General features: G+C 42.3%; 2 protein-coding genes across 7 annotated transcripts in view; one reads left to right on the forward strand and one right to left on the reverse strand.

Annotated features, from left to right (window-relative positions):
- The window catches only part of Wdr62 (WD repeat domain 62), a 38,896-nt gene extending 35,773 nt beyond the window's left edge, over positions 1-3,123 (reverse strand). For both annotated transcript variants that reach the window (XM_048791021.1, XM_015497255.2), the window contains exon 1: positions 2,932-3,123. In XM_048791021.1, coding sequence (XP_048646978.1) covers positions 2,932-3,108 — 177 coding nt within the window. In that variant the 5' untranslated portion in view covers positions 3,109-3,123. The remainder of the gene's footprint in view (positions 1-2,931) is intronic.
- A 570-nt stretch (positions 3,124-3,693) lies between these two features.
- Thap8 (THAP domain containing 8) overlaps positions 3,694-12,774 on the forward strand; it is a 12,422-nt gene continuing 3,341 nt past the window's right edge. Inside the window, exons 1-2 of one of the 5 annotated variants that reach the window (XM_015497212.2) lie at positions 3,694-3,925; positions 12,210-12,237. In XM_015497212.2, coding sequence (XP_015352698.1) covers position 3,925; positions 12,210-12,237 — 29 coding nt within the window. In that variant the 5' untranslated portion in view covers positions 3,694-3,924. Of the gene's footprint in view, positions 3,926-3,970; positions 4,071-9,522; positions 9,647-12,209; positions 12,238-12,774 lie in introns of those variants that run through there. The other 4 variants (XM_015497211.2, XM_048791192.1, XM_015497214.2 and 1 more) reach the window with 4 other exon arrangements.

A 12,774-nucleotide genomic window follows, 5' to 3' on the forward strand; every position in this document is an offset into this window, starting at 1 on the left:
GGCAGGGGATAAAGCTCAGTTGTAGAGGGCCCCTGGGTTCAATCCTCAGTACCACGATAGATAAAGAAATTTTTTAAAAAATTAAAAAAATGTTTTTAAAATTTTCAAAGATAAGTTAAATGGGTCAGACTCAATCATAATTGACTGAACAATTTATATAAGTACGGTACTTTCATATTTTAATAGATTAGTTTTTTCTTATAGTCAGTGATCCTTAACCAAGTCACTGGCTTCAGAATTGAAAAGCAAATATAGAGTAGCTAACATTTACTGGGCATTTCCCGGTAGCCAGGTGCTATTCCAATCCCTATAAGCTGTATTAACTTATTTAATACTCATAATAACCCTATGATATAATTACTATCATTGTTATTCCTGTCTTACAGATAAAACAGGGGCCCAGAGGGGTTATCCATCCAGAAAGGAGTGCCAGGATTCTAACACAGCCATGACACTTATGCTGGATTTTGTTTGTTTTGTTTTGTTGGTACTGGGGATTGAAACCAGGGGTATTCTACCACTGAGCTTTTTATTTTGAGATAGGGACTCACTAAGTTGCTCAGGCTGGCCTTGAACTTGTGATCTTCTTGCCTCAGCCTCCTGAGTTGCTGGGATTACAGGTGTGTGCCATGGCACCCAGCTAATGTTTTATGTGTCTGCAAAAGAAGAAAAATAAGTGACACTACCCAAGTACAGTAATAACAGCATTAGTTAACACTAATAAGAGTATATGCAAATATGCCAGGTGTTATTCTAAATGCTTAAGGACTATGAACTCCTATAATCCTTACAAATACCCTATGAGGGATTTCCACATCATTATTCTCATTTTACAGGTGGGGAAAAAAAAAAAAAAGTTCCAAACTTGTTAAGAAGAGCAGAATTAATGTTCAAGCTCAGGCAGTCTGAGTCTAGAGATTGTGCACTTAATTACCTTGATATACTGCCTCTTTGTATTTACCACTGTTATTCTCCCATACAAGTTTAAGAGCTCACAAAACACTTTCATGAACACATATGATAAGGGCGATGAAGTATAGGGCATTTAATAAGAGATCAAGGCAGGTGTCTGCTTTAGACTGAGACTGGAGAAAGTCTCTCTGAGTAGGACTACTCAAGGATGAGACTGAGAGAAGAGAAGCCAGGCAGGCAGGCAGACTGTAGCAAAAAGCCCAGGTAGAGGATTCACCCACCACAAGGGCTAGGAGGCAGAAAGGAACTTGGAGCTCCAGAAAAACAGAAAGCAGGCAGTATATTGTCATGGTCTGAGCTTAATCAATATAGATTATAAATTATATATTATAGGTTATGAAATATTAAATAATAGGATTATGTGATGTGTTATATAATAAATAATGTTAAGCTGTTTCTAAGATGATAAAAAATTGTCTCTGCAGTTTGTGCACCCACCTATACTTTGTGTGCCCACAAATGTAAAGTCCCCAGGATATGGTGGTCTGTATTTGCTCTGCTAACTGCCTTCTCAGCCCCTGTACTCTGCTTGCTTGCAATTTGCAAAATTCCATGGGATGTGGTTTTCTTCCTTAAATATTTCAACCACAAACAGTTTGAGGTGCTTCTTTCAGAGAGCCACTCGGACTCTGTCAGAAGTGTCCCTGGTCAGGAAAAGAGAGATAAAATTCTTTTATTTGTTTCAAATTCGTACTTAGTGTGTTTTCTGAGCAGTGTGTTTTCTGAGCAGTCACCTCATAACAATATGGGACTGAAGTCGTAGTTCAATGGTAGAATGCCTGCCTCACGGGTTTGAAGCACTGGGTTTGATCTTCAGCACATAAAAATACATAAAACAAATTACAAAATAAATAAAATATAGAAAGCAATCAGGAAGTTTGACAGGACTTTGGGGAGAGGGAGGACATGGGAGGTAGAGACAGAAAGGTAGGCAAGGGCCACCTGCCCACAATCATGCAGCCAGGAGTAGGCAGTACAAAGACAGCAGAAACCCACAAAGCAGCAATAATATACACCAGCAGCTGCCACATATTCACCTATTATCTAGGCTCTGTGTCAAGAAGGTCACAGTTACAATTTCATCTTCCTTCAACATTGTGATATGGTTGTTATCTCCATTTTATTTTTTTAATTTTTTGAAAATATTTTTTAAATGTCAATGAACCTTTATTTTATTTCTTTATATGCGGTGCTGAGAATCAAACCCAGTGCTTCACACATGCTAGGCAAGCACTTTACCACTGAGCCACGACCCCAGCCCCATGTTATCTCCATTTTATAAAAACAGATTTTTGTGCCTAAGGAGTTAAAGAGCACTTTTTTTTTCTTAAATTGCTGGTGTGCTAAGGGAATTCCTTCTACCTACTCTAAAGTAATTCCTTTCTGTGTTTCTGTGTCTCAGAATTTAGAGTACTAAAATCCTGTACGCCCTCCTCCCCAAGCCGCACTGCTGACATTTTAGAAATACTTATTCACATCCTTTCCATAGTTTTGAGGGGGAATATAGAATAAGAATCCCACCTTAGTGAGGGAAAAGGAAGCAGAAGGCAAGATATGAGAGAATGCAGAGTAGAACCGAGTTGAGATGGGGCAGGTGACTGGACGAGAAGTGTTTAAAGGTGATTGAATGGGGGCTTATCCAGGAAGGTGGGTCTAGGCAGTGATTTGTAGAAGCAAAATGCTTTTCCAGGCGTTGGAATCCGAAGAAACCCCAAGAACGCTCCAATATTGAGAGTAGAGCCAAGAACCAAGAGCAGCACCCACGAGAGGAGGCAGCGGAAAGTGGGAAGAGCCTTATGCTCAAAGGGGGCGGAACTTCCGTGATGAGGCGGGGCTAGGGAGCAACCTGAGGGGACCAATAGGCGGGAACTGATGGGCGGGGCCAAAGAGCTTAGGGATGAACAGGGTGCGGCCCAAAGAAGGCTGGAATTGGAGTGGACAGGGCGAGCAGCTTCTCACCCGGTTCTGCACGGTGTCCTCGGGCGCCGTCAAGAGTCGTGTCCGCCGCCGGAGGCAGAGTGGTGGGGCAGGGGGAGGGGGGGACTGGGTTCTTCGCGCTGGAATTCCCCCCATGATAGATGGCAGCTTCTCGACTGCATCGTTCCGCGCGTAGCCTCCCGGCCCTAAGGCAGCCATCGTCGCATCGGAGACCGGCGACCGTTATGCTCTTTAACCGCCGCGGCCGCCACGACCCACTCGAATAGTGAATAGCCGCGGGAAAGCCGGCGGCGCTGCCCATTGGACGCGGCAGCCACCCGTCTGGCCAATCTCGGGGCGGCCGGACGGAGATCAGGACCAATAGGAGCTAAGAGGCGGAGCCAGAGTACCAGGCAGGGCGGGGCTGCAGCCAATCTATTCGGTTCTGATCAAGCATTTGGGGGCTTCTCGTTCAGACTGTTTTTCTCATTCTTTGGAATGTACAGTGATTACCTTTTACTAGGCTAAGGCCATAGCCCTCTCCTTTGCTTTTTGCTGCCACCGGGACGACTATCCGGGCTATGGCAGTCGCCCGATGTTGGTTTAGGGTGGAGCGGAAAGAGCCTGCCGGCCCAGAGGACTCGGTTGGCACAGGCTCAGAAACCCTAGGACGCCGCCTTTCCCTAAACATGTGATGAAGGTTAGAGTGGCGTAGAACCGGTTTTGCGTAGACATACTTGCGTTTCCTCACCAACCATGTGACCAGGGTGTAGCAGTAGTAACGCGGAGGGACACCTGGTATGCAAGCCGGCTCAGCACACCCCTGTCACATGACACCGAGGATGTCACGTGAGGCAGGAGGAGAGTGCTCCGGAGGGGCGGGAATCGGCTGCTCCCGGCGAGGAGTAAAGTGGGGCCTGTGACCGAGCAAAAAGCAACCGGGTTGGACAGCCATGCCCAAGTACTGCAGGGCTCCGAACTGCTCTAACACTGCGGGCCAACTGGGATCAGACAACCGCCCTGTGAGCTTCTACAAGTGAGCGCAAGCGCGGGGCGGGGCTTTAGGGGGCGGGGCCTGGAAGGGGCGGGGCCCAAGGAGAAATGCAGCTGTGTTTGGCATCTGGTCTTGCAGGAGGGGTGTAGGAAGGTGAAAATGGGCGAAACAGGAGAGGTAGACACAGGTAATGAACTGAACGAGTAGAAAAGGGAGACGGTGATGTAAGGAAAGGTGGGGTTCTATAACTTAAAATGTCCATTCTTCATCTCCACTCATTAGAGGCATCTCAACCTCAATATATCTGAAGCTGAGCTTCTTATCTTATCTCCCTAAACCTTTCACAGTCCTTCCTATCTTAATAGCTAATTCTGGAGGAGCTAAGTCACCTCAACACAGAAAAATAGCCCGGAGAACTGGAGATTGTAGCTCAGGGCCCTGGGTTGGATCCCCAACACCCCGGGGGGAAAATGGAGAAAAGCGGTCTCAATTTATAGCCCAGGTTCAAAGCTTCAGAAAAGGGATATCCAGACCAAATATTCCACAGCTATCTAAATTTTAGTGCTTCCAAGGAGACGGGACCTAGTCCCACTTTGCAATCCAGACCTAATATTGATCCCTTTACACAGAGTTCTGATTTGCTTTGAACTTATCTAAACACTGCTTCATTTATATTTCACCTGAATTTCACTCTTCCCCTAAACCCAGATATGTTATGTTTTCCTTTGTTTGGCAAGACTCTCTGGTGTGCAAACTCCCTCTTTGCTATAGTAAATGAGTACAGGTTTGTCTGGTCGTCTTAGCCTAAGTGGGCTGGAACATGTTCTTCATCCTGTCCATATGCAAATCCTGTTGGCTCTCCCTTAAGAATCTATCCAGAATCTGATCTTGTCTAACTCCCTCCTTCAACTTGACTCTATTAATAGTCTCTTCACTGGTCTCCCTACTCTCACCCCTGCTGGCACCAAGTCTCTTCCATCTACAGCCAGAGGGAACCTAGACCTAAATCAGTTCAGGGCCCTCTTCTTTTTTTTAATATTTGTTTTTTAGTTGTAGTTGGACACAATACCTTCATTTTATTTATTCATTTTATGTGGTGCTGAGGATCGAACCCAGGGCCGCACATGTGCAAGGTGAGCGCTGTACCGCTGAGCCACAACCCCAGCCCAGTTCAGGGCCCTCTTCTACTCTGATCCCTCCCCTGGCCCACACCTTACTATAAAAAACAAGATGAGGTCTGATGGAGTAAAAAAGCAGGCTTACAAAATCCTACAAGAGCTGGTTCCCCACTACCTGTATAACCTCATCTCCTCCTTCCTGCCTCTCACTCTGCTTCAGTGACAACTGCCTACTCCATGTTCATTTAGCATGCCAGGGCTGCATTGCTGCTCCAGGGCCTTTGCCTATGCCAGTTATTCCCTATGAAAAGTTCTTGCCTTTATGACCACCACCCTATGTAAAATTGTGATTGCCTTCCAATACACATAACCCTCCCTATCTGCTTCCTACTTTAATTTCCCTTTAAATACATCATTATCTATCATATCACATATTTTAGGTATTTATTCATTGTCTTTCTCATTAGAATGTCACTAAGCTCTTTAAAGCCAGGGAATTTTGTCTGCCTTGTTTCCTGTTGTGTCCCCAGCCTCTAGAACTGTTTCTGACACATAGTGGATGTCCAGTAGATATTTGTTTGATAGGTTTTGATTATTGGATTTCAAATGGAGTCTCCAGGAAACCAGCATTCCATGTCCCATTTCTCCTCTGAGGGACTTCGGTATAGAATAGAGGAGAGCAGAGGAGTCTTCAAACTTAAATCATCCAGATTTGCTTTTTAAAATATGTCACTCTGGCACTGCTTATTAATTCAGTAACTGTTTTGAGTGTCTTGTGGAGAAGCAAGCAAGACCCTGTTGTATCCAATCTATGACCCCAGCTAATCTGTTCCTGCCATGACAGACTCATGGAAGGGGAGGGATCAAACATTAAAGAACTGCATATATAACCCAGAAGTTATTCATGATCCTTTTCTCTCTCTCCCTTCCTTCCTTCCTTCCTTTCTTTCTTTTCTTGTACTGGGGATTGAGACCAGCCCTTTTTTGTTTATATTTTGAGACAGGGTCTCACTGTTATCCAGGCTGGCCTTGAACTTGTGATCCTCCTCCCTCAGCTCCCTAAATTGCTGAGATTATGGGATGTGCCACCATATTTGGCCCATTCATCTTTTCTCTTAATGAGAGACTGAGATAGCTGCTTGTTGGTCTTCCTGTTTCCACTGTAGCCTTCCTTACAACAACAACAGCAGCAAATTTGGGTAGCACTCTATATGCCAGGCACTGTTCTAAGTGTTTCGTAAGTAATAATAATATTAATGAGAATAAGGATGACAACTGTACATAGCAGCAAGATTGCTTTTAAAATTAGTTCATGTCTTCATTGGTACCCACCAATGACTTTCAGGCTGTTCTTCACACTGTCTGGTCCATATCCACCTTAAGGCCCAACCTAAGTTAGTCTCACAGAAGCCATTTAGCTAAAAGTGAAGAGAAGGAGCATTTACTGAAGAGATTCAGGAGAAGGATGGGTACCAGGTGGGAAACAAGGTGAAATATTGAGGGAAGTGGCTAACAGAAAATTTGAGAGCCTGCCTGGCAGCCAAAGAGAACATTCATTAGCTCTGATTTAGGCCCTTTCATAGACAAGTGACAGTCATCACTAATGGGGGGCTATCAGTTAGGAATTGCATCTGACTGGCAGTAACAAAATCCTGAAATAATAGTGGCTTAAACAAATTATGAGGGCCATAGGAATTGGCATGGTAGTTATGTTGCAGTAGCAAACTCCCCGTCTCCACAGCTTACTATAACAAAGATTTATTCTTTGCTCATGCTATGTTCTTTGCATGTCATTTGTGGGCCTGCTCTATAGTGCCTTAATTGAAGATTCAGATGGAGGGAACTGTCCCTACTTGGAATATTGCTGGTTTGTAGGAGAAAGAAAAGAGAAAGTATAGAGAACAATCCAGTGGCTTCTGGTAAATTTTATATTTAGAAGTGGTCCGTGTCACTTTTCACTTACATTCTTTTGGCCAAAGCAAGTATATGGGAAGCCACCTGTCCATGGAGCTGAGATGTATAATCTTCTTGTGGGGAGAGGCAGCAAAGTTTTAAACAATATGTTTCCTCACATAAAACAAGTATGGAGGTTGGAAGACCAGCACTGGGATGGCAGCCCCATAGTCTTCAGAGATGAGGGTCTTCTTTGTTCTCTCGTTCTTAACATGTGGCTTCTATCCAAAATGGCTGCCAATGCTCCAGCCATATGCCCTACCATTCCTGGAAGGAAGAAAAGGGAAAGGAAGAAGAGCAAAAACTAAACTGAGTCATCCCCCTTTACAAGGCCTTCCCAGTGGTGGTTTCTTCATCATTGGTCACCCCCAACTACAAAAAGAGGCTGGGAAATGTAGCATATTAACTATACATTTAACCACCCTGCAGAAATATTGAGTTAAATAAAGAAGAAAAGATCTGGCAGCATATGCCACCCTATGCTCTAGACAAGATAACCAGCAAAACCAAAATAGTCAATGAAAAGGCAAACACTTGCTGTCCACTTAGCGTTAGTGTTTTTTTTTGTGTGTGTCTGGGGCCTCTCACATTTATACATACTAAGCAAGCACTCCACCACTGAGTCACATCCCCAGCCCTTCAGTGGGTTTTTAGAGATGAATATTGCTCAATATTAATGTTGCTCTCCATGAGGCTGGGGTGGTGGCTCAGTGGTAGAGCACTTGCCTAGCATGCATGAGGCACTGGATTCGATTCTCAACATCACATATAAATGAATTTTTAAAAAATGTTGCTATCCAGAGGAACAAGAGAGAATAAAAACCAGACCAAATTAGGGAAAGGCTTCCTGAGATAATTCGCTTTCCTTCTTTGCCCAGTGAGCTACTCTTATTGTATTTGAGCATCCCTTTTCTGTGTTAGGCATCTGGAAGATGTCCCACACCACATGATTCCCCCCTCCCACCGCCCAATTGCAGATTTGTCTGGGAAATGGAGTCTTTTAGCAGGGCAGGTTATAGCCTCAAAGTTGGAGTTTTGTTTTTAAGGAAAAAGAAGAGAATGGATATTACAGTAGTCAGTTGCCAGTCCCTGCTGGGGAGCGGGTGGGGATGGAAGTGCTGCTACATTAGGTCTCATGCAGTGTCCAGGAAGAACGGGGCTGATGGGTATATGTGGATCCCAGAAGAGGCTGAAGGGATCCATACTCGATGGCTATGTGCCCTGGGTTCTGCCCTTTGGGAGCCACAGCTCTTCTCTCAGTGGTTTCATCCAGCTGTCCCTCCTTCTCTGCCTTTTGTCTAAGAAGTCTTGCACCCCCTCTATCTCTATCCATTCCATCCATCCACTCCCTAAAGGTAACCTCCCTCCCTCCTTCCATTCCTCCCTTCCCTCCTTCTTTTTCTTTAAAAAGCAACTTACTTTTTTTATAACTTTATTTTTTTATTTATATTTTTATGTCGCGCTGAAGATGGAACCTAGTGCCCCACACGTGCTAGGCAAGTGCTCTACCACTGAGCCACAACCCCAGCCCCTAGAGCACAATTTTTCAAGATGCTTGTTGTACACTCTGATTTTTTTTATGGCTAGCTTCTGTTTATGTTTTTTTTAAACATTTTCTTTTAAATTTTTTTTGTAGTTGTAGATGGACAACATGTCTTTATTTTTGTGGTGCAAAGGATTGAACCCAGTGCCTCACATATGCCAGGCAAGTGCTCTGCCACTGAGTTACAGACCCAGCCCCTGTTTATGTTATTGATACTGGTTTTCCATTTTCAATTGTAGTGTATTGTGGTATCTTTTAAGTATATTTAATACCTAATTTTAGTTAATTATTCTTTTTTTTTTTTTAACCAGGGATTAAACCCAGGGTTCCTTAATCACTGAGCCACCTCCCAAGACCTTTTTTATTTTGAGACAGGGACTCACTTAGGGACTTGCTAAGTTGCTGAGGTTGGCTTTGAACTTGTGATTCTCTTGCCTCAGCCTCCTGAGCTACTGGGATTACAGGTATGTGTGCCACTGTAACCAGCTAATGTTGGTTAATCTTAAGAAAACTATTAAGTAATGTCATAGATATGAAAAACATCGTGCAGATTCATGTACATGAATGAACATTTTAGTTATCTAATGCTATATAACAAAACATCCACAAATGCAGCAGCTTAAGATAAACATTTAATGTCTCACAGTTCCTGGCAGCTGCTACAGAACAGACTAGCCAGAGCTTAGTCATGTGGCCTCCTTGGCTGCAAATGGGGCTGGAAAATGAGGTCTTTATTGTGGATATCCTTGAGCCCAGGTCTGACTAGAGAGTGTATTACTATCTTAAGAGGGCAAGAACAGATGCTGGGGACAAATAGCACCAGGAAACAGGAGCAGTGGGGTCCCTTTAGATGGTGTCTGATCAGATAATCTTCACCCACTGGGAAAGCTCTTATTTAGTTCATTTTTAAAAACATTTCTTTTAATTAAAAATGAATTTAGAAGCATTCAGAATGTCAACAAAACAGCTATAACTTTTTTTAGCAATTATAGAGCAGTACTCATTTAACAGAATAATTATTTGGCTGCATTAGACCCAATTGAAGATGGAAAAACTACTCTCTGCATGTATAACTAATTTGTTCTGTGCACTACAAGAACCTGCTTTAAGTTTCCATGCCGGTCTACAACCCACACTGTACTAGGCTGGGTGAGTAGCTATTGAAAAATACCACAAGGGGCTGGGGTTGTTGCTCAGTGGTAGAGCGCTTGCCTAGCATGTGTCGGGCCCTAGGTTTGATCCTCAGCACCACATACAGACAAATAAATAAAATAAAGGTATATATAAAAAAATGCCACAAGGACAGAGCTCTCTAAAGGCATATTTGTTTGTGTGTTAATTATACCAAAAGACACTGAATACTTTTTAAAAACAAATCTTACACAGACTTGCAGTTTAATTTTTTTCTTTAAAAGGAGTGAGTTGTATACAGGGGGAATTCAATGATTTATAGACAAGAAAAAAATTGCACTAGAATCATCTTCCTCCTCCTGCTCCTTTACTCTTCATCTCCCTCCTCTTCCTTTTTCTTACTTTTTCCAGCTTTGACAATGCTGTTTTTTGCTGTATCAGGTTTTCCTTTAACTTGATAGGCAGTAATAATTTTTTTTCCATATTTTTTCTCTATTGTCATCTGCAACAGCGTTAAGTCCACATCTCTCCCAGTTTCTTTGCAACATCACTAATGGTCAGGCTGGGATGTTTTCCTTTGATTTTTGGGTGATACTCAGAATAGAACAAGAAGATGGAAGGAGGCCTCTGGGATGAATTGGGATCCTTGGACTTCTTTTTTATTTTCCCTTTAGGAGGGAGGGAGGTTTTCATTTGCCTTTCATAATGGTCCTTGAAGCCTTTGCCATGTCTTCAGATTTCCTTTTCTTTTTAGCAGACATTGTCTTCTACTTCCCTGAGCACTCTTAGAATAACACTCTGGGGGCTTCTTCTGTTCCTCCTATCAAGTTCAAGTTCACACCAAGAGTGCATGTGAGGCTATTTTGCTCTTGGCCTCTTAGGATCTTTTTTGTCCATGTTTAGTACTTTTTCTCAGCAAGGCACAGAGTTACCTAGTGCATGTGTGACTCTCATATTCCCTGGTGCTGTCTCTGTGGAGCTCAATATACTGCAGCAGCTATCTAAAATGTTTTGTTTTTGTTTCATGGTGCTGGGTCTTGAACCCAGGGCCTCATGCATGCTAAGCAAGTGCTCTATCACTGAGCACACCCCTGGCCCTTGCTAAAATGTTTTTAACCTTTTATTTATTTATTTGGTATCAGGGATTGAACCCAGGGGTTCTTAACCACTGAGCTCCATCCCCAGCTCTTTTTATTTTTTATTTTTGAGACAAGGTCTTGCTAAGTTGCTTAGGGCCTTGCTAAGTTGCTAAGGATGGCTCTGAACTTGTGATCTTCCTACTTCAGCCTCCTGAGCTATGGGGATTATAGGTGTGTGCCACTGTGCTCTGCTAAAACTTTATTTTTAATTGTAGTAAAATACACATTATATAAGATATACCATCTTAACCATTTTTAAGTGTACAGTTCAGCAATGTTAAGTATATTCCTATTGTTGTAACCAATCTCCAGAACTTTTTGGTTGGTAAATTAGAAAAAAAATAGAATTTCTCTATTCCCACTGTGCAATACCCATTTCCCCCTTCTCTCAGCCCCTGGTGACCACCAGGGTCTGTCTCTGTGAATTGACCACTCTAAAGACCTCATAAAAGTGAAAGCATCAGTATTCTTCTTTGTGACTAGCTTATTTTATTTCTTCTAATGGTCCCAAGGTTCATCCATGTCGCACCATATGTCAGAATTTCTTTCCTTTTTGAGGCTAAATAATATCCCATTGTATAATATGTGCCACATTTGTTTATCCATTCACCTGTCAGTTGACGTGTTCACCTTTTGGCTTTGTGAATTAAGTTGCTCTGGACATGGTGTACAAGACCCTGCTTTCATTTGTTTTGGGTATAACCCAGAAGTGGATTGCTGAATCATAAAGTGATTCTATTTTTAATTTTTTGAGAAACTGCCATGTTGTTTTCCATAATGGCTATACCATTTTGTGCTTCCAACAGTGTACAGGGATCTAGTTTCTCCGCATCCTCTGTCATTTTCTGTATTTATTTATTTATTTGTTTATTTATTGATTGATTGATTTATTGTTTTTGCAGTAGCCATTCCAATAGTTGGGGGTAACATTCATAATAGTTTTGATTTGCATTTCCCTAATTATTAGTGATATTGGGCATCTTTTCATATGCTTGTTGTCCATTTGTATATCTTCTTTGGAGAAATGTCTGTTCAAGTCCTTTGCCCATTTTTAATTAAGTTGTGTTTTTGTTATTGTTGAGTTGCTTATAAATTTTTAAAGGTTATTTTCAAACATACACAAAAAAATAGAGTATATTTTGCTGGTCTTTTTTCACTTCCCTGCCCCACACACCTCGAAGTTTTTTGCCCCTCATTTTAAAGTAAATCCTAGGGCTGGGAATGTAGCTAACTGGTAGAGTACTTTTGTAGCACACAGGGCATCCTGGGTTTGATCCCTAGCACCTGAAAAAGAAACAACAAGAACAACAACAATAACAACAACAACAACAACAACAAAAAACCCTAAAGTAAATCCCAGACATAAGGTCTTCTACTTGTAAAAACTTCAGAATGTTTTTCTAACAGAAGACTTTTATTTTGTATTTATTTGTTTATTGCAGTGCTGGGAGTGGAAAGCAGGGATGTTAAGTGAGTATGTCCCACTGACCTACATCACCAGCCCCTTTTAAAATAAAAAAATATATATATATATTGGAGGGTGGCGGTACCAGGATTGAATTCAGGGGCACTTGACCACTGAGCCACATCTCTAGCCCTATTTTGTATTTTATTTAGAGACAGGGTCTCACTGAGTTGCTTAGCACCTCATTTTTGCTGAGGCTGGCTTTGAACTTGTGATCCTCCTGTCTCAGCCTCCCAAGCCACTGGGATTATAGGTATTTGCCAACAAGCCTGGCTAAAATTTTTAAATTTTGAGACAGGGCCTTACTAAGTTGCTGAGGCTCCTACCTCAGCCTCCTCAGAGGCTATGATCTCAGAGTAGCTGTGGTCACAGGTGTGTACCACCAAGGCTGGCCAGAATCCTGTTTTAGAAGGATACATTATCACATCTAGCAAAATTAATTTCTTACAATTACCTAATACCCAATTTCTGTTTTATTTTCTCCAGTTGTCTTGAAATGGCTTTTTATTGAATGTTTTTTTTTTTTTTTTTTTTTTTTTAAA

The sequence above is a fragment of the Marmota marmota genome, unplaced genomic scaffold, assembly GCF_001458135.2.
Source record: "Marmota marmota marmota unplaced genomic scaffold, marMar, whole genome shotgun sequence".
In the NCBI taxonomy this organism is placed as follows: Eukaryota; Metazoa; Chordata; class Mammalia; order Rodentia; family Sciuridae; genus Marmota; species Marmota marmota.